This window comes from Hemiscyllium ocellatum, chromosome 14 (genome assembly GCF_020745735.1).
Source record: "Hemiscyllium ocellatum isolate sHemOce1 chromosome 14, sHemOce1.pat.X.cur, whole genome shotgun sequence".
NCBI classification, from domain to species: domain Eukaryota; kingdom Metazoa; phylum Chordata; class Chondrichthyes; order Orectolobiformes; family Hemiscylliidae; genus Hemiscyllium; species Hemiscyllium ocellatum.
Genome location: NC_083414.1, coordinates 6014692 through 6036354, shown reverse-complemented (window position 1 = coordinate 6036354; position 21663 = coordinate 6014692). Strand labels below are relative to the sequence as shown.

At 44.7% G+C, this 21663-nt stretch overlaps 2 protein-coding genes across 2 annotated transcripts in view; one reads left to right on the top strand and one right to left on the bottom strand.

Moving 5' to 3' along the window:
- LOC132822448 (monoglyceride lipase-like) overlaps positions 1-21663 on the bottom strand; it is a 69706-nt gene that overhangs the window by 6146 nt on the left and 41897 nt on the right. The window contains exon 5 of the mRNA XM_060835825.1: positions 18049-18138. Within this exon, the coding sequence (XP_060691808.1) occupies positions 18049-18138 (90 nt within the window). The remainder of the gene's footprint in view (positions 1-18048; positions 18139-21663) is intronic.
- The window catches only part of kbtbd12 (kelch repeat and BTB (POZ) domain containing 12), a 109889-nt gene continuing 94138 nt past the window's right edge, over positions 5913-21663 (top strand). Inside the window, exon 1 of the mRNA XM_060835061.1 lies at positions 5913-6181. The gene's annotated coding sequence lies outside the window, so the exon portion shown is untranslated. The remainder of the gene's footprint in view (positions 6182-21663) is intronic.

Below are 21663 nucleotides of genomic sequence, written 5' to 3'. Positions count from 1 at the left end.
TATTCATGATGTCCCTTGAAATCGAGCCAAAATATGGTCAAGGCGACTTCCAGATAATTGTTGTTTTAGAAAGAGTTATAACCATGAAGTCATAGAGTCATACAGCACGGAAACAGACCCTTCAGTCCATCCAGTCCATGCCGAACATAATCCCAAACTAATCTAGTCCCACCTGTCCCTTCCTGGCCCAGATCCCTCCAAACCTTTCCTATTCACCTATCCATCCGAAAGTCTTCTCAACAACTTCTCAGTAACTGTACCTGCATCCACCACTTCCTCTGGAAGGTAATTCCACACGTGAGCCACCCTCTGCTTAGAACATTTGCCCCTCACGTCTTTTTAAAATCTCTCTCCTTTCACCATAAAAATGTGCCCCCTCGTCTTGAAACCCCGCATCCAAGGAAAACAACAACTGCCATTAACTCTATTTATACCCCTCATTATTTTAGAAACCTCCATAAAGTTGCCTCTCAACCTCCTACACTCCAGTGAAAAAGGACCCAGTCTATCCATCCTCTCCTTATAACTCAAACCTTCCATACCCGGCAACGTCCTGGTAAATCTCTTCTGAACCTTCCCCAGTTTAATAGCATCCTTCCTGCAACTGGGTGACCAGAACTGGACACAGTACCCCAGAAGCGGCCTTACCAACGTCCTGTATAACCTCAACATGACTTCCCAACTCTGTTCCTCACATTAACACCATTCAAGCCTCAAGGTTTCTTTCAATACTATTTATGAATAACATGTATATGATGTTAAGTCAGCAGAGCTCCCTGGTGTATCAAAAAAGGGATGCATCCAACACCCCATCAACAATTCCAAGCCATGTGGGATCAAGAATACTCAGAGGATTGTGAATCTTTGTAAATCCCTATCATGGAGGGCTTTGAGTATGTTTCCAGCAAGTTTTTAAACAGCTATGATAATAAGGGATATGTAAACAGTATGGGACAAAGGATGTTCAGGCATGATTGCACTGAATAGCAGAGCAGGTTTGATGGGCTGAATGGCCTACTCCTGTGCCTAAGTTCCTCTCACTATCATTATAAGCATCAACAGCCTGGGGATTACTGTCGACCAGTCTCTGAACTGGACCACCGATATAAATACTGTGAACACAAGGGCAGGCCAGAGGCTGGGCAAATAACTCACCTCCCGACTCCCCAAATCCTGTCCACCACCTACAAGGCACAGCTCATGAGTGTGATGGAATATCCCCATTTGTCTGCTCCAATAACACACGAGCAGTTTGACACCATCCAGGACAAAGCCGCTGGCTTGATTGGCACTACCCGCACACCCCGCCTCTCTTCACCATCGAGGTAGCAGGTCCCAGGAGGGGGATTACACATGATCAACATGATCTCGGCAAAACGGGGTTGGGGTCAACTGAAACGTTTCCCAAATAGGGACACAAACAAAGCTCCTTCGAATGTTTAAGATGTAATGAGAATCCCTCCCAGAGAGAACAAAATTCAGAAGCAAAAAGGTAGATATTGTCAAGTTGGTACAGGAGTAGCTTGCAAGTAAAAGAAGCTAAGGAAGACGAAGAGTTTGGTGGATGAGCAGCCTTGAGGAAAGAGGATAACAGGAGGCGGCCAAGCAGCCAACATTTCCCAGTCAATAAAAGGTGGAGCTGGGAAAGCACAGCAGGTCAGACAGCATCGGAGGAGCAGGAGAGTCAACGTTTCGGATCAGGATTGAGAACGGGGAGAGGAGTTCAGAAATAAATAGGGGGAAGGTATGGGGCTGGGGGAAAGGTAACTGGTGTGGTACTGAGTGGATGCATGTAGGAGGCTCCCTGCCTCATTCCTGATGAAGGGCATTGCCTGAAATGTCGATTTCCTGCTCCTCAGATGCTGCCTGACCTGCTGTGCTTTTCCAGCACCACTCTAACCTAGACTCTGATCTCCAGCATCTGCAGTCCTCACTTTTGCCGGGTTAGGTCAGGTCAGGGAGACGGGGAGGAGTGGGAGGGTTGGACAAGGGATGAGGTTGGGGTGGGGAGATTTTGAAATCCCAAATTACCCAGAGGGCAGTTAAGAGTCAACCACATTGCTGTGGGTCTGGAGTCACATGTAGGCCAGACCAGGTAAGGATGACAGATTTTCTTTCCTTCGTGAGTAAGAGGCTTTCTCTCTCAACAATCGACAACAGTTTCCATGGTCACCATTAGACTCTTAATTCCAGATTTTTACAGTTATGGAGGAGAAAGTGAGGACTGCAGATGCTGGAGATCAGAGCTGAAAATGTGTTGCTGGAAAAGCGCAGCAGGTCAGGCAGCATCCAAGGAACAGGAGATTCGACGTTTCGGGCATAAGCCCTTCTTCAGGAAATGGACCAGAGCAGACACCTCAAAATATATTAAGAAGGTAGCCAGATCCCAAATTCTTCTTATTTCAAGCGTAATACAAGGTGCTGCATTCCAGATGCAACTCGATTGGTCAAACTAATCAATGTTAAGCAAAATACAATTTATTCAAACACAATAGTTAAAACACAATAAAAGAAAGAAGAATTTGGAATAATTTAAATCTACTGGAAAACCTAACAGAACAATAGATTATCTTACTACTAAACAGTAACTGTTCCAACATAGTATCATCCTAAACACATCCGTGGTAAAAGGCAAACAGACTGTCTCACATGCAGTTCTCCAATCCAGGAGGAAAGAACATCAAAAGACAATTCTGAGAGAAAACGCAGAGATAATGTAGCAGCTGGGAGTAATTCATTGCCTTCCAACTCTGCTGAGACCCCAGCAACAATTGCTGAATGCAAACTAAAAGTCCTTGATCTGTGAGAGCTGGACCACACCCAGTCAGGCTGCTTCTATTGTTCTACTTTAAAAAAAACCCAAAGCCTCACAAGTTGTTTATCTTCTCATAGACTGCTCAGTACCTGTCTCCCAATCTCTCCCTGAAAGAAGCTCGGACAAAATACGCCTCTTAAGGCCACAGCATCGTCAGGTTATTGAATTCAAATTCTGCCATCTGCTGTGGTGGGGTTTGAATGTAAGTGCCACCAGAAGGCACCCAACCCTTGGTAAGGGGAAGAAACCTGTCAGGTATGCTGTTCTTGAAGAGGTGATGGTAAACCATTGCAGCCAGTTATCTGATGACATTCTGACCTTGCTGCTGGGGAAGGTGTACCAGAATTTTGACCCAGTAATGAGGAAATGCATTGCATTTCTCAAATTGTGCGACTTTGAGGTGTACTTAGAGCTGATGATGTTCCCACATTCTGCTGCCCTTGTCCCTCTACAAGGAAGAAAATGCAAATTTGAGAGTAGAATACCAGCCAGAAGCCAGAGTTGACAGAAACTTACAATCTGCTGCTTTTGGATCCAATAATTTGAAGGAATGCGAATGGGGATTTGACACATCTGTAAGAGGATAATGTCCTGTAAAAGGGGAACTCAAATATCCATCTACATTGAAATATTTCTCTAACCCTGCTCACGGATACTATATAAAGCAGGACACAAAATTGAGCTCTGGAAATGTTGCTGTACTCAATGAGTTAATGTTTGTCATATTTACAGCGATGGATGGAAAATTACCAACAACCTGTTGGTCCAGTTCTGCTCGATAGTGGCAGTAGCCATCACATGATCAGTAATGACCTTTCACAACTTGACCTTTGAACGGGTCCTATAGTGAAGGACATCGCCTTGGAGATGATGCAGAATCATGTAGCGTAATTACTAATCTCTCCTCCCTCCAATCCCTCATCCCAATATTTATACCTAGACTGTATAACCCTCCAGGGAAAAATATCCATTTTATATGACTTTACTGAAGCATGTTAATCACTAACTGAGAATTATAGCAGCATGTGACAATATAGAGTTACATTAACTGGCAGCATGTCTGTAATGCTACACTATTCAATAAATATTTCTATAGTATTTGTTCATCCATTACTACTAATCTGAGTGTACAGCCCTGAACAATCCAACTATCAAACTGGAATGCAGCAACAGCAACATTCTTAACAAATAAACCATCGCAAGGTGCTCATCGAATCAGCCCAGACTGGGGGTAAAGCCCATGACCTTCTGTTTGGGAGGGGACAGGAACATCAATGAAGCTGTGGTTGAACTCTGTGATGAACAATGGAGCTCTCTTGTGAATGGCACGGTCATGGAAATCCACAGGATTGATAAAACCCTTCGGCCCATCACTTCCATGCTGGTCAAACAACCATTTAACTACTCGAATCCCATTCTCCTCCACTTGGTAGAAAACCCTCAGATTGAGATTTTATTTGTCCTTTTTACTCGAGTACAGGTGTACAGAACTATGCGAGTACAGGAGTAGAGACTAGATTAGATTTCCTACAGCGTGGAAACAGGCCCTTCGGCCCAACCAGTCCACACCGACCCTCCAAAGAGAAACTCACCCAGATCTATTTCCTTCTCACTAATTCACCTAACACCAAGGGTAATTTAGCATGGCCAATTCACCTGACCTGCACATTTTTGCGACTGTGGGAGGAAACCGGAGCACCCGGAGGAAACCCATGCAGACACGGGGGAGAATGTGTAAACTCCAGACAGACAGTCGCACGAGGCTGGAATCAAACCTAGGACCCTGGTGCTGTGAGGCAGCAGTGCTAACCACTGAGCCACCGCGCCGCCCACAGAGTAAAGGAGTACAGGAGTACGGGTGCACAGGAATACGGCAGTATGAGCGTACAGGTGTACAGGAGTACAGGTATACAGGTGTACAGGAGTACAGATGTAAAGGAGTACATGAGTACAGGTGTATAGGAATAAAGGAGAACAGGAGTAAAGGAGAACAGGTTACAGGAGTACAGGTGTATAGGAGTACAGGGGTACAGGTGTAAAGGAGTACAGGTGTACAGGAGCACAGGTGGACAGGAGTACAGGAGTAAAGGAGTACAGGAGTAAAGGGGTACAGGTGTACAGGAGTACAGATGCATAGGTGTACAAAAGTAAAGGAGTATAGGAGTACAGGTGCACAGATGTACAGGTGCAAAGGTGTACAGGTGTGCAGGAATAAAGGAGTACAGATGTACATGTGTACAGAAGTACAGGTGAACTGAAGTACACATGTATAATAGATAATGTTGCCCCACATTGTACCATCTTAGGGATAAAGGTACCAAGGCACCTCAGCCTGACCCCACCGCCACAGATACCGTTGCTGCTGCTGGAACATTCTGCCTCTCCCATCCCTTCCCGTGCCTCAGGAACGTACCCAGTCAGGATCCACTCATATACTGGGCCGAGACACAACTATAGCCACCGAGAGACTGGCCGACTTATCGCCAAGAGACCCAGGCCGACATATTGACGAGAGACCAGGCCGTCATATTGCCAAGAGACCAGGCCAACTTATCGATGAGAGACCAGGCTGATATATCACCAAAAAAATCAGGCTGACTTATTGGTGAGAGACTAGGCCAACGTATCAATGAGAAATCAGGTCGACATATCGCCGAGAGACCAGGTTGACTTATTGCCAAGAGACCAGGCCGACATATCGGTGAGAGACGAGGTTGACAAATCGCCGAGAGACCAGGCCAACGTATCACCAAGAGACCAGGCCAACATAACACCCAGAGACCAGGTCAATGTATCATTGAGAGACCAGACTGACATATCGCCGAGAGACCAGGCCGACGTAACGCCCAGAAGCCAGTCTGACCTATCACCGAGAAACCAGGCTGACGTATTGCCAAGAGACCAGGCCAATCCTTAGCCCACTTCCCTATCCTATCAAGATCCCTCGATAATTTTGGATAACCTTCCTCGCTATCAACAATAGCAATCTTTCAACAGTCTGCACGTGTTTGAAGATGAGACAAGTAATGGGGGATGGTGGAGCACAGACAGTTCACCTCCATGGTGTGTGGGTGGCACTGAGATGCTCCGAATTCCTGTGATGAGCAAGTCCGTGAAGCCGGGTTGCTAATGATCGGCACGGCATTGCCAACACAGCATGAGGTGTGCAAGACCTGCCTGGAAAATCACCAGCATTTCTGAACCTGAAGAGCCTGAAGAATCTGATAAATGTCTGGCTGCTCACCCACCTGTTTCCCACAAACACTGTCGATATGCTCCTGGATTTCACATGGAAACATGTTTCAGTGCATTGACGATCGGGCAATCTGAACTATGTCTCATTGATTCACATCTCAAAACAGCAAGGTAAGTAGGAAAAAATTATTACCAAGAGCTATCTCCTCATGCATCACTGAGTTTTCATTTGGTCTTTTTTAAATACAAATTGGGTTACATAATAGCCTCCTTGTAACGTCCTCAAAGCTCCGGTTAACACAAAATGCGAACAGGTCCCCTCCTGCAAATCAACTTATCACCATTTCATTGTAATTTCTAAACTTGAAGGCAAGACTGCACTAAACTGAGGAGTACAACAAATTACAGGTTGAAAATAGATTTTCAGAATAAGTAGATCATTTTTAAAAATTACAGATTGCGCATTTATTGCCCAGAAGGCAGTTAAGAGGTACAGTTAGTAAGTTTGCAGATGACACCAAAATTGGAGGTATAGTGGACAGCGAAGAGGGTTACCTCGGATTACAACAGGATCTGGACCAGATGGGTCAATGGGCTGAGGGATGGCAGATGGAATTTAATTCAGATAAATGCGAGGTGCTGCATTTTGGGAAAGCAAATCTTAGCAGGACTTATACACTTAATGGCAAGGTCCTAGGGAGTGTTGCTGAACAAAGAGACCTTGGAGTGCAGGTTCATAGCTCCTTGAAAGTGGAGTCGCAGGTAGTGAAGAAGGTGTTTGGTATGCTTTCCTTTATTGATCTGAGTATTGAGTACAGGAGTTGGGAGGTCATGTTGCGGCTGTACAGGACATTGGTTAGGCCACTGTTGGAATATTGCATGCAATTCTGGTCTCCTTCCTATCGGAAAGATGTTGTGAAACTTGAAAGGGTTCAGAAAAGATTTACAAGGATGTTGCCAGGGTTGGAGGATCTAAGCTACAGGGAGAGGCTGAACAAGCTGGGCTGTTTTCTCTGGAGCGACAGAGGCTGAGGGGTGACTTTATAGAAGCTTACAAAATTATGAGGGACAAAGTCTTTTCCTTGGGGTGGGGGAGTCCAGAACTAGAGGGCATAGGTTTAGGGTGAGAGGGGAAAGATATAAAAGAGGCCTAAGGGGCAACTTTTTCACACAGAGGGTGGTACGTGTATGGAATGAGCTGTCAGATGACGTGGAGGAGAATGGTACAATTGCAACATTTAAGAGGCATTTGGATGGGTATATGAATAGGAAGGGTTTGGAGGGATATGGACCAGGTGCTGGCAGATGGGACTAGATTGGATAGGGATATCTGGTCGGCATGGATGGGTTGGCCCGAAGGGTCTGTTTCCATACTGTACATTTCTATGACTCTAAGAGTCAACCACATTGCTGTGGGTCTGGAGTTACATGTAGGCCTGACCAGGTAAGGATGGTAGTTTCCTTCCCTAAAGGACATTAGTGAACCAGATGGGCTTTTACAAGAATAAACAATAGATTCAGGGTCATCATGAGACTCTTAATGCCAAGTTTTTATTGAATTCAAACTCCACCATCTGCTGTAGCAGGATTTGAACACGGGTCTCTGGATTAACAGTGCAGCAATAATATCAGTTAACCATTGCCTCCCCATGAGTAACTTGCCATCAACATAAATGTGTGAGATATTGCATTGGGTAAGACGAGTCAGGGAAATAAGTGCTAAAATGAGATGGAGCAGCGAAGATACAAATACATAATGCATTAAAAAGTTGTGCCACAGATTGGAAAGTCCATTAGAAAAAGACAAACTGAGCACTCGGTTTTATTTCGAGAAGAATAGAATTGAAAAGCAGAGAAGATTGACTGACCTTGTGTTGAAGTTAGGTTACAGCATACCTTGAGTACTGTTTGTCATGTTATATAATCAGGTAAAGTCCCATTCTATCATTGACAGTGGTTTAACCAGAGAGACACTGCACCTCAGGCAAGGGCAGTCCTTCATGAGAACTTCAGCTGACATGGGATTTGAGCCCATACTGTAAGCATAACTCGACAGTGCAAATCAACTATCCAGCCAACTTAACTAACCAACCCCCAACAACCCCTAACCCTACATAAAAAGTACAACAACTCACCAAGCCTGAGAAAGGATCATTGGACCCAAAATGTTAACTCTGAATTCTCTTCACAGATGCTGCCAGACCAGCTCAGTTCTTCCAGAAAGTTCCGTTTTGTTTCTGATTTATGGCATCTGAAGTTCTTTTGGCTTTTAACTCATCAAGCCTCCTCAGATAGCACTTTCCAAACCTGTGACCTCTACCATCTAGAAGGACAGGGGCAGCAGATACATGGGAATACCACCCCCTGCAAGTTCCCCTCCAAGCCACTCACTGCCCTGACTTGGAAATATATCGCCGTTCCTTCACTGTCGCTGGGTCAGAATCTGGGAATCTCTCCCTAAGGCTATTATGAGTCAAGTACAGCATAAGGTCAGAAGTCACATGAAACGAGGTTATGGTCCAAAAAGTTTATTTGAAATCACACGCTTTCAGAGCGCTGCCCCTTCCTTAAGTCCTTCACTTCACCCTGACAAAGGAGCAGCGCACTGAAAGCTTTTAATTTCCAATAAGCCTGGCGGACTATAACCTGATGTTGTGTGACTTCTGACTTTGTCCATCCCAGTCCAACACCAGCATCTTCACATCATGGCTACAGCACGTGGACTGCAGCGGTTCAAGAAGGAAGCTCGCCACCACCTTCTCAAGGGGCAACTAGGGACGGCTAATGTTAATGGTCCAGCACTGAGCTGGGTGGAGAATACATTTAGAGCTGAAAATGTGTTGCTGGTTAAAGCGTAGCAGGTCAGGCAGCATCCAAGGAACAGGAAATTAGACGTTTCGGGCTAGATCCCTTCATCAGGAATCATTCCTGATGAAGGGATCTAGCCCGAAACGTCTAATTTCCTGTTCCTTGGATGCTGCCTGACCTGCTGCGCTTTAACCAGCAACACATTTTCAGCTCTGATCTCAAGCATCTGCAGACCTCACTTTTTACTCGGAGAATACATTTACTCAGGTAGCGCCAGAAACGCAAAGCTAGGTCAACCATGACTGAGTTAGCAGGTCATAATTTTAAAATTGTCCAAAACAAATGGTAAAATTCAGAAAAAATGGTTTTACCTGGAAAGCGGTAAGAATGTGGAACGCAGGAGTGACATAGTTTAGATGCATTTCAGGGCAAGGTGATTAAACACCGAAAGGGTGCTGTAGCTAATATAAGAAACAATGAGAATGGAGAAGCACTCGCTTTTGTTCTAATCCCAGCTGGTGGTGTTACAGCATAAGTCAGATCCCAGAATGAAATTTGACTTATCTGAGGAAGATTTTAAAATTTAAATTAATATGTCAGTTATTCACTGAAATGTAGTCACACAAGGCTAGAGATTACAGAGTCATAGAGATGTACAGCACGGAAACAGACCCTTCGGTCCAACCCGTCCATACCAACCATATATCCCAACCCAATCTAGTCCCACCTGCCAACACCCAGCTATATCCCTCTAAACCCTTCCTATTTATACACCTATCCAGATGCTTTTTAAGTGTTGTAATTGTACCAGTCTCCACCACTTCCTCTGGCAGCTCATTCCATACACGTACGCATGAAAACGTTGCCCCTTAGGTCTCTTTTATATTTTTCCCCTCTCACCATAAACCTATGCCCTCTAGTCCAGGACTCCCCCCACACCAGGGAAAAGACTTTGTCTATCTTATCCGTGCCCCTCGTGATTTTATAAATCTCTATAAGGTCATCCTTCAGCCTCCGACGCTCCAGGGAAAACAGCCCCAGCCTATTCAGCCTCTCCCTGTAGCTCAAATCCCCCAACCCTGGCAACATCTTCATAAATCTTTTCTGAACCCTTTCAGGTTTCACAACGTCTTTCTGATAGGGAGGAGACCACAACTGAATGCAACATTCCAACAGTGGCCTAACCAATGTCCTGTAAAGCCACAACATGACCTCCCAACTCTTGTACTCATTTTCTTTAAATACAGAACAAAAACTTTACTAACAAGAGTGAAAAAAGTAAGCTATTTGAAAACAGAACACAGTTTGAAAGATCTTAAAATACACAGCAAAACAGCCTCTTCTGCTTTCCCAACATCTGTTGCAGTCTCAAATCCACAGAAATTGCACTCTACCTAAAATTTGGATAAATCTGACCTATGCCAGATCTTTCCTGTGAACTGCTACATTATTTGACAAAACTGAAAGACTGGACTTTCACAGCTTCTAATAACCTGCAGACTTCTAACCAAACACTTCTGAACTGGAAGTGGCATAAACTAAACATTTTTACTGACGGAACCATGCTTTCCCTGAACTGTACCATATCCCTTTCTAGGAAAGAAACTAATTTTGCTTCTTGCCTTCATCAGATCTCCTTTGAACTGCTCTAAACCTTTTAAGATCGTAATCACTAAGTTTTGCACAGTGAAGAAGGAACAATCACATCCAGAGTGTGACACAGCCCCAGTGAGGATATAGTTCAGGGGAGATTTGGGGGCAACATGTAAATTCAATGCAGAGGGGAAGAGGTATTGTTTCCTGTCTTTTCTTTGACTTATAATTTGTCAGGTTTTTGTTAACAGAATAAATTAAAGCCCAGCATCAGGGCCCAGCACAAAAGAATTATGTCATAGGTAGACCTTAAGTTCATTGGTTGGTGTTTGCTTCTAATTTGAATATTGATGATAGGTTTTTTTTCAGACTAAAGTTAAATAGAACATAGAACATAGAAAAATACAGCGCAGTACAGGCCCTTCGGCCCTCGATGTTGCGCCGACCAAATCCTACCTAACCTACACTAGCCCAATAACTTCCAAATGCCTATCCAATGCCCGCTTAAATGACCATAAAGAGGGAGAGTTCACCACTGCTACTGGCAGGGCATTCCATGAACTCACAACCCGCTGTGTAAAGAATCTACCCCTAACATCTGTCCTATACCTTCCACCCCTTAATTTAAAGCTGTGTCCCCTAGTAACACCTGACTCCATTAGCAGTAAAAGGTTCTCAGTGTCTACCCTATCTAAACCCCTAATCATCTTGTACACCTCTATCAAATCTCCCCTAAACCTTCTTTTCTCCAATGAGAACAGCCCCAAGTGCCTCAGTCTTTCCTCATACGATTTTCCTACCATACCAGGCAACATCCTGGTAAACCTCCTCTGCACTCGTTCCAATGCCTCCACATCCTTCCTATAGTATGGCGACCAAAACTGCACACAATACTCCAGATGAGGCCGCACCAGAGTCTTATACAACTGCAACATGACCTCAGGACTCCGGAACTCAATTCCTCTGCCAATAAAGCCCAGTACACCATATGCCTTCCTCACAGCACTATTTACCTGGGTGGCAACTTTCAGAGATCTGTGTACATGGACACCAAGATCCCTCTGCTCATCCACACTACCAAGTAGCCTACCATTAGCCCAGTAATCCATCTTCTTGTTACTCCTATCAAAGTGAATGACTTCACACTTAGCTACATTGAATTCCATTTGCCACCTTTCTGCCCAGCTTTGCAACTTGTCTATATCCCGCTGTAACCTGCCACATCCTTCCTCACTATCCACAACTCCACCGACTTTTGTGTCATCCGCAAACTTGCTTACCCAGCTTTCAAGCCCCTCCTCTAGATCATTTATAAAGATAACAAAAAGCAATGGTCCCAAAACAGATCCTTGAGGTACACCGCTAGTAACTGCACTCCAAGATGAACCTATACCATCAACTACTACCCTCTGTCTCCTTCCAGCCAGCCAATTTCTAATCCAAACCTCTAATGTATCCTCAATGCCATACCTCCGTAGTTTTTGCATTAACCTACCATGGGGTACCTTATCGAATGCCTTACTAAAATCCATATACACAACATCTACTGCTTTACCCTCGTCCACCTCCTTAGTCACCTGCTCAAAGAACTCAATAAGGTTTGTGAGGCACGATCTGCCCTTCACAAAACCATGCTGACTATCCTTGATCACGTTATTCCTATCCAGATGTTCATAAATCTTATCCCTTACAATTCTCTCTAAGACTTTGCCCACCACAGAAGTCAGACTCTGGGATAGGAGGGATATATTTACAAGCGACAAACTAAAAGACCAGTACACTTTTTTTAAATGTCAAATTAAGGACTAAGTAATTAAAACAGAAATACCAGGCCAGGTGATGTGTTGTAACTGCAGTATGTGGGAGTTGGTGGACTGCTTTGTGATTCACAGGGACCCCACCTGTAGCAGGTGTCAGTTGCTTGAGGAACTCTGGCTCAGAATTGATGAGCTGGTGTCTGAGCTTTAAACATCAGGGAGGGGGGAGAGTTACCTGGATGCTATGTTTCAGGGGGCAGTCACATTGCTTAGATTAATTACCTTGAATTCAGTCAGTGGTCAGGGACAGGAGAGTGTGATTTTGAGTGGAGCAGGTAGAGAGATCCAGGAGGTGCTGCTGAATGAACCTCAGCCCTTGAGTTGGTCTAACAGGTTTGAGGTTCTTGCTCCCTGTGAGTTGAGAACAGGGGCTATAGGGAGGATGAGCAAACAGACCATAGCATCATGGTACAGGGAGCCACTCAAAATGGGGGAGAAAAGAGAAATGGAGTTCAACTGGGGATAGTAGAGTCAGGGAATAGACACTGGTCCCTGTGTCCAGGATCGAGACTGCCGAAGGCTGTGTTGTCTGCCTGATGCCTGGGTTCAGGATACCTCATCTGGGACTTGGAGTGGGAGGGGAATGATCCAGTTGTTATGGTCCACATAGGTATCAACAGTATAGATAGAAACAGGAAAGTGGTTCTGCTGAGGGAATATGAGCAGCTCGGGCCTAAGTGAGAAAGCTGAACCAAAAAGGTAACAATCTCCCGATTATCACCACAAGCTCATTGGCACAGGGTCAACAAGATTAAAGAAGTCAATGCGTGGCTCAGAGATTGATTTGGGATAAACGTGGTCGAATTCACGGGACATTGGCATTGGTACTGGTGAAGGAGGGAGCTGTTCCAATGGTACAGGTTCCAGCTGAATCACACTGGAACCAGACTCCTAGCGAATTGCATAACCAAGGCAGTGGATAGGATTTCAAACTAAATAGTGGAGTGATGGGTACAGTTGTATGGAAAACTTATGGAAGAAGTTAAAGGAAGGGTGCTCATCAGATGTTATTTAAGTTTCCAGAACAAGTATATAATAGGTAGGATGGAAAGGCTCAGGAATTTAACTTCAGGCAATTCAGATAAGGGGACAACAATGAGATGGGAGGCAGTCAACACAGGACATAAATACTTTTAAAAATATACTTAAATACACACAGTATACAAAACAAGATAAATGAGCTTGTACACAGATTGAAACTGGTGTTTATGATGTTGTGAGTATTACAGAGACGTGGTTGCAAGGGGCTCAGGGCTGAGAATGACATAGCCAAATGCAGACATCCTATTGAGAGGTCAGGCAGATGGACAGAGGGGGTGTGACTGACTTATTAGTAAGAAATGAAATTAAATTGAGAGCAAGAAGTGATATAGAGTCAGAAGGCGAAGAATCCGTGTGGGTAGAGTTGAGGAACCATGAAGGAAACAAGACCCTGATGGGAGTTATGTACAGGCGGCCTAGCAGTAGTCAGGATGTGGGGGGAAAAAATCAGGAGATAGCAAAGTCATGTCAGAAAGGCACGATTATAATAATCATGGGGAAGTCAACATGGAGGTGGATGGGGAAAATCAGGATCCCAAGAAAATAAATTTGTGAAATGTCTATAAGATGGTTATTTGGAGCAGCTTGTGATAGATCCCATGAGGCAAGTCTGGATATGGTGGCATGTCATGAAGCAGACTTGTTAGGGAGCTGAAGGTGAAGGAGTCGCTAGGAGGCAGTGACCATAATCGGAGAGAATCCACTCTGCAGTTTGAGAGGAAGAAGCTGGAACCAAATGTAACAGCATTAAAATTGAGTAAAGAGAACTACAAAGACAGAAGGGAGGGGCACGCCGGAGTTGATTGGAATGGGAGCCCAGCAGGGAAGATGGTGGAGCAGTATTGCAGGAGTTTCTGGGGGTAATTCAGGAGACACAGCAGAAACACATTCCAAGGAAGAAGACACGTAGTAATGGAGGGATGAGGCAACCACAGCTGACAAGGGAAGTCAGAGACAGCATAAAACCGAAAGAGGAAGCATACAATGTGATGAAGATTAATGAGAAGCCAGAGGAGTGGGAGGCTTTTAAAAACTAGCAGAGTACAAGTGAAAAAAGCAATAAGGGGGCAGGAGATGAAATGTGAGGGTAAGCTAGCTGGTAATATAAATGATGATTACAAGATTGCTTTTAGATATCAAGATGGTAGGAAAGGGGCAGGAGTGGACATTGGACATAAAATGAGGCTGGAAAAGTAGAATGGGGAACAAAGAAATGGCCGAGGTACTGAATAGGTAGTTTGCATCAGTCTTCACAGGAAAACACCAGCAGCTGTGGAACTTGAAGAGTTAGGGAGCAGAGACGGGTTTAGTGGCCATCACTAAGGAGAAGGTGCTGGGGAAGCTGGAAGATCTGATGGTGGATAACTCACCTGGATCAGATGGACTACACCCCAGACTTTAGACAGAGATAGCTGAGGAGATATTGGAGTTTTGGATGGTGATCTTTCAGGAATCTCTGGAGTCAGGGAGGTTCTCAGAGGACTAGAAAATGGCTAATGGAGGGATACAGAAGACAGGAAACCATAGGCCAGTTAGCCTGACCTTGGTCTTTGGTGAGGTTTTAGAGTCTGTTAATGAGGATGGGATTGCAGAGCAGTTGGAAGTGCAAGATAAAATGGGGCTGAGTCAGCACGGCTTTGTCAAGGGGTGGTCATGCCTGACAGATCTGTTAGAATTCCTTGAGGAGGTAATGAGCAAGTTAGACACAGGAAAGATGGTGGATGTGATCTATTTGGATTTCCAGAAGGCCTTTGACAAGGTGCCACACAGGAGGCTGCTAAGTAAGAGGCCACGGTGTTAGGGGCAAGGTGCTGGCACGGATAGAGGATTGGCTGACTGGTACAAGGCAGAGAGTGGGGATAAAGGGGTCTTTTTCAGGAAGGCATCCGGTGAGTGGTGGAGTTCCGCAGGGGTCAATGTTGGGACAACTGTTCATGTTATACATTCATGATCTGGACAAAGAAACTGAGAGCATTGTTGCTAAGTTTCCAAATGACACAAAGATAGGTGGAGGGACAGGTAGTTTTGAGGAAGTGGGGAGGCTGCGGAAGGACTTGGACAGGCTAGGAGAGTGGGCAAAGAAGTGGCAGGTGGAACACCATGCGGGAAAGCGTGAGGTTCTACACTTTGTGTATAGAATAGGGGACTATTTTCTAAATGGGGAAAGGTTTCAGAAATCTGAAGCACAAAGGCACTCGGGAATCCTAGCTAGTGATTCTCTTAAGATGCAGGTTCAGTTGGCATTTAGGAAGGCGAGAGCCATGTTGATATTCATTTCAAGAGGGCTAGAATACAAGGGCAGAGGCTGTATAAGGCTGTGGTCAGACTGCGTTTGGAATATTGGGAGCAGTTTTGGTCCCCATGTCTACGGAAGGGTGTGCTGACAACAGAAAGAGTCCTGAGGAGGTTTACAGCGACACTCCTATAGCTGAGGACTCAAGGTCTGTACTCGATAAGGGTTTAGAAGGATGAGGGGGGATCTGATTGAAACTTATAAATTACTGAGAGGTCTGGATAGAGTGGACGCGGAGATGTTTCCACCAGTAGGAGAGACTAGGAACTGAGGGTACAGTCTCAGGGTGGCCCTTTAGAACTGAGATAAGGAGGAATTTCTTCAGCCAGAGTAGGGTGATTCCATAGAACTCGTGGGCGCAGAGGGCTGTGGAGGCCAAGTCATTGAGTGTATTTAAGACAGAGATAGATAGGTTTCTGATTAGTGAGGGGATCAAGGGTAAAGGGGAGAAGTCAGGTGAATGGAGTTGAGAAACATATCAGCCATGATCAAGTGACGGAACGGTCTTGATGGGCCGAATGGCTTAAATGTGCTCCTATATTTTATAGTCTTATGGTCATGTTTGCAAAACTAAAGTCAATGCTTGATTGTCCTGAAACAAAATAAGCCTTCAATGTTTAATCTATCATTCATAAACCACAATGGTGAATGTTTCATTAAACTCTCCCAAACGTCCCTGCTGTGTAACACATACTGGATTAGTCAGTGTTTTGGAAGAACTGTCTGACTTAGCTATTTTTAGAAAAGTTACCATAAATGGCACTATTTTAAAATACAAACTCTGAAGACGATATTGATGTGTATAAACCACATACCTTTCATTACATGGGGACCATTTGAGCTGAATTCGCCTGTCTCTTTAGGGCAGATTTTAAGCAATTGAAAATAATTCTCTGTTAAACTGGACAATTTTTTGACAAAAACTCCAGCAGAAGTGCCCACAAAATGAAGTATTAAACTTAAGACAAGAGGAATAACGGTGGTAAATCTTCGCCAAGACTGTGAAAATATGCTGTCAAGAGTGTGGTACTGGAAAAGCACAGCAGGTCAGGCAGCATCCGAGGAGCAGGAGAGTCAACGTTTCAGGCATAAGCCCTTCATCAGGAATGAGGCTTGTGGGTCAGGGCTGAGAGATAAATGGGAGGGGGGTGAGGTTTGGGGGAAGATAGGTCAGAAAGTGATAGGTGGATGAAGGTGAGGGAGAAGGTGATAGGGTCAGAGGGATGGACGGGTCCGGAGAGCTGTGCCGAGTTGGAAAGCTTGGGACTGGGATAATGTGGTGTGGAGGGGAAATGAAGGAGCTGTTGAAATCCACATTTATCCAGTGTGGTTGCAAGGTCCCAAGGCGGAATATGAGGCATTCCTCCTCCAGGCATCGGGTGGTAAGGGTTTGGTGGTGGAGGAGGCCCAGGACCTGCATGTCCTTGACAGAGCGGGAGGGGGAGTTGAAGTGTTCAGCCATGGGGCGGTGGGGTTGGTGGGTTTGGGTGTCCCAGAGATGTTCTCTGAAACGATCCGCAAGAAGGTGTCCTGTTTCCCTGCTAATGAATACCAATGTACCTTAGCTAGAGAATCAATTACGATGATTAAGTTTGTGAAGTTAGACAATTTGGAATCAAGACAAGGAGACTGAGATTAAAAAGGTCAGGACTCTTTCATTGCTAATAGGACCATCAATTGTTGCTCAGCCCTATGTGTCCTGAACTTCCTGGGCCATTTCAGGGGTTGAGATTAGAGTGGCGCTGGAAAAGCACAGCAGGTCAGGTAGCATCCGAGGAGCAGGAAAATTGACGTTTTGTGCAAAAGCCCTTCATCAGGAATGAGCTTCAATGCTCCTCAGATGCTGCCTGACGTGCTGTGCTTTTCCAGCACCACTCTAATCTTGACTCTAATCTCCAGCATCTGCAGTACCTACCTTCGCCTAGTTCATTTCAGGGGTTGGTCAAGCATCACCCACAATGCTGTGGGCCAGGTGTAACATGTAGGCCAGGCTGTATAAGGATGGAAGATTTCCCTTCCTAAAGTGAACCTGAATGGGTTTTTATGAAATATGGTGATAGCTACATGGTCACTAACACTACGACTACCTTTCAATTTATGACTCTTATGAGATTGGAATCATTCTGTCTAGAGCATTAGCCTGAGCCTCCTGGGTTACTAACTCAGTCACACTGCCAGGACACTACCTCTCAACACTTGTGACAGCCAATATAAATGGTGGCGAAGGCTGAATGGCCTACTGCTATTTCCAAATTCGCTTTGGAGGTAACTTGGCAGGTTTTGCTTAATCAAAGTGTTACTTCAATCCAAGGCATTCATTTTGGGAGAGATTGCACCTCTGCTTCATAGACCCATGGAGTAAGGGAATGAGAAGGTCAAGTGCTTTGTGCGACTGGAGAGTTAGTGAACTCACCACAATCTTCACATAAAATCCGTTAAATTCTTCATTCAACTGCGAGAAAAGAAACAAGTCACTGCAATCCCACCTCTTTTTGTGATCTTGAGAGCCAACGAGGGTCCACGTATCCCAAGGTTAGATTTGGCGTCAAGTGATACAGCACTTTGGCAACAAACATCTGGAACAGAAATAAGAAAACCAGCCCAAGTCAACCCACCGCATTGTTTGGATCCACAGCTTTACCCAGTTATAGGAGGGATTACTGCACATTGCAGCAACTACGATGAGAGATTCGATACTCTGGTGTGAAGGCTATTTTCAGAATCATGGAATTAGAAGCAGTCCAGTTGGCCCATTGTTCCTGCACTGGTTCTGTTACCTCCTGCTTTCTCCCCATATCCTATACACCTTTTCTATCCAATTAACCAATAAAAGCCCCTTTTGAACGTCTCAGTTGAAACTGCCTCCCCCACATTTCCAGGCCGAGTATTCCACTTTTGGGCCCCATACCTCAGGGAGGATGCACTGGCTCTGCAGCAGGTCCAGAGGAGGTTCACGAGAATGGTCCCAGGAATGAAAGGCTGAACATATGAGGAATATTTGAGGACTCTGGGTCTATACTCGATGGAGTTTAGAAGGATGAGGAGGGAATCTAACTGAAACTTACAAAATACTGAAAGGCCTGGGTAGAGTGGACTTTGGGAAGATGCTTCCATTAGCAGGAGAGATTGGACCTAATGGCACAGCCTGACAGTAAAGGGAAGATCGTTTAGAACAGAGATGAAGAGAAATCTGTTCAGCCCGAGAGTGGGGAATCGATGGAATTCACTGCCACAGAAGGCTGTGGAGGGCAATTATTGAGTATATTTAAAATGGAAATAGACATGTTTTTGATCGTCAAGTGGATTAAGGGTTATGTGGAGAAAGCAGAACATACCAGCCATGATTGAATGACGGAGAAGTTTCGATGGGCCGAATGGCCTAATATCTGCTCCTAAGTCTTATGGTCTTATGGCCCAGACTCTAACTACTTGAACATAGAACACAGAACATTACAGCGCACAACAGGCCCTTTGGCCCTCGATGTTGCACCGATCTGTCATACCAATCTGAAGCCCATCCCACCTACACTATTCCATGTACATCCATATGCTTGCCCAATGATAACTTTAATGTACTTAAAGTTGGCGAATCTAATACCATTGCAGGCAAAGCATTCTATCCCTTACAACTCTCTGAGTAATGAAACTTCCTCTGACATCTGTCCTATCTCTATCACCCCTCAATTTAAAGCTATGCCCCCTCGTGCTCGCCGTCACCATTTTTGGAAAAAGGCTTTCCCAGTCCACCCTATCTAACCGTCTGATTATCGTATATGTCTCTATTAAGTCACCTTTTAACCTTCTTCTCTCTAACTACTTGCTGGGTGGAAAAGTTCTTCCTTCCATCATCCTTGCTTCTTTTGCTGATCACTTTAAATCTACACCCTTCCATTTTTGTTCCCTGTACGAGTGAGAACAGTTTCTCCCGATCTACTCTGTCGAACCCACTCATTATCTTCAAACCCTCTGTCCAATCTCCTCTCAGCTTCTTCTCTCCAAAGGGTCAGTCTCAACTTCTCCAATCTATCCTTTCTCACTTGAAAGGGATTAATGCTGATGAATCCACCCAAGATGATTACACCATAAGGACTTGGCTAGGTAAAGGAGCTCAAAGAAGATAGATCTATTATCTTGGTCACCTCACAGTCTGAACCACAGCCTCTATCATACCAAGGTAACTTCTACCTAATTGTTACAGGCCAATAAATTACATTTTGTTTTAGATAAAAGCCTTTTCTTGTCAGAGAAGTAGTTTTCCGCTACCACAGTATCTCGTGCAACACAACAACAGTGGTGGCCATCACTTCAGTTTACCACATGGTGAGGATTTATTGTATGGGATTCTCTATCCACTGGAATGAAAGCTCATGGACTGATGCAAGATTCCATAGCCAATTCCTGAAACAAATTTGCTTTTGGGAACAGTGGAGTCTCAGGGAAAGCAAACTCAGAGGAGGGACAAGTTATATTGCAGATACTTGTTTGAGATGTAAGGTCACATACATGGATATAAAATAGGAGCAAAGGTGGACCATTCAGCCTCTCTACTCTGCTCCACTGCTCAGATCATGGCTGACCTGTCTGTGTTTCAAATTCAATGCTCCCATCATTCCCTGACAGCCTTTGACCTGTTGACCTTTGCCTTCAATAACCCACCAACATCACCACCGCCTGAGGCACGGAGTTGTAAAGTTGCAGAACCCTCCGAATTCTTAAACCACGCCCCCCACAGCTGGACTCACCCATCAGCAGGAAACATGGCCGCCCTTGTTAAGACTATTCAGTATTTTATGTTTCAAACAAGTCACCCCTCACTTTTACAGTTGTAAGGGTGAGTGGGGGCAGGTGGGGTGGGGGGGAGGGCGCGGGCTGATGTGGCAAGAAACCAGGGCAGATTGGAAAGTTGCCAAGACCATGGGTCTTATTCCATTCCAAATAGGAATTTATAATGTGTATGAGAGGTCAGCCTGAGTGGCCTTTGACTTTCCTTCAAGGACAAATTAACCGAAGATGAATGAAAAGGAGAACATGTTGGTATTACTGAGCATCCTGCTCTCACTCTGAACTGGAAACTGCACTTGACTTGTCTGCCTGTTTTTATTTTAGATTTTCAGGTCTCTCCATAGGGACTGTAATTCCCCGCTCCAGTAACCCTCTCTGGGTCCAGTACCTACAGAACCTCTGCTTATCCCTGTAGTGGCTCTGCATTGATCTTTAACCATATGCCTTTATATCTAGTTTGGACACTCTAACATCTGTATTTGGTGCTCAATTAGAACTCGTTCATCATTAAGCATGGGATTGATTTTTTTCTTATTTTGATTTGATTTATTATTGTCACATGTACCAAGATACAGTGAAAAGTATCTTTTTTGCAAACTAACAAAACAAGTCATACCTTACATAAGTACAAAGTTAAAAATCACACAACTCCAGGTTATAGTCCAACAGGTTTGTTTGGAAGTGCTGGTGTTTGGAAGTGCTAGTGGTCTTTCATCCACACAGCAACCTGATGAGGGAGCAGTGCCTCCAAAAGCTAAAGCTTCCAAATAAACCTGTTTGGATTCCGGGTGTAAGTTTGCTCATGGAGCTGGAAGGTTCATTTTCAGACGTCCGCAAAACTCGCTAAAACCTGTTGGACTATAACCTGGTGTTGTGTGATTTTTAACTTTGTCCACCCCAGTCCAACACTGGCACCTCCAAGCCATTACATAAATACACAAGGGGTAATAGAACCAAATGCAGAATGTAGTGTTACAGCTACAGAGGAGGCGGAGGTAAAGGCTTTGCGTTTTGAGTGTTTGTGCAGTGATATACCTACCCTGTATTTGGCTAATTCTCTGGTTGGGCAATATCCCAGGCTGAAGGAAGTGGGTTGGGGAGGGACAACCTATACTTGGCCTCAGTGTGAACAGAAGTGGACTTGCTTTTCTATGGAGAAGGGGAAAGGGCAAAGCTTCAACAGTGATTGACAAAGTCCACACAGACACATTGATCCAATTGCTGCAGCTTCATGTATTTAAAGTTAGAAATTTCAGGGTGTGAAGGGCTGGATTTCACCCTCCAAAGGGACCAACTTTCCCTGTTTTTACACTATCTGT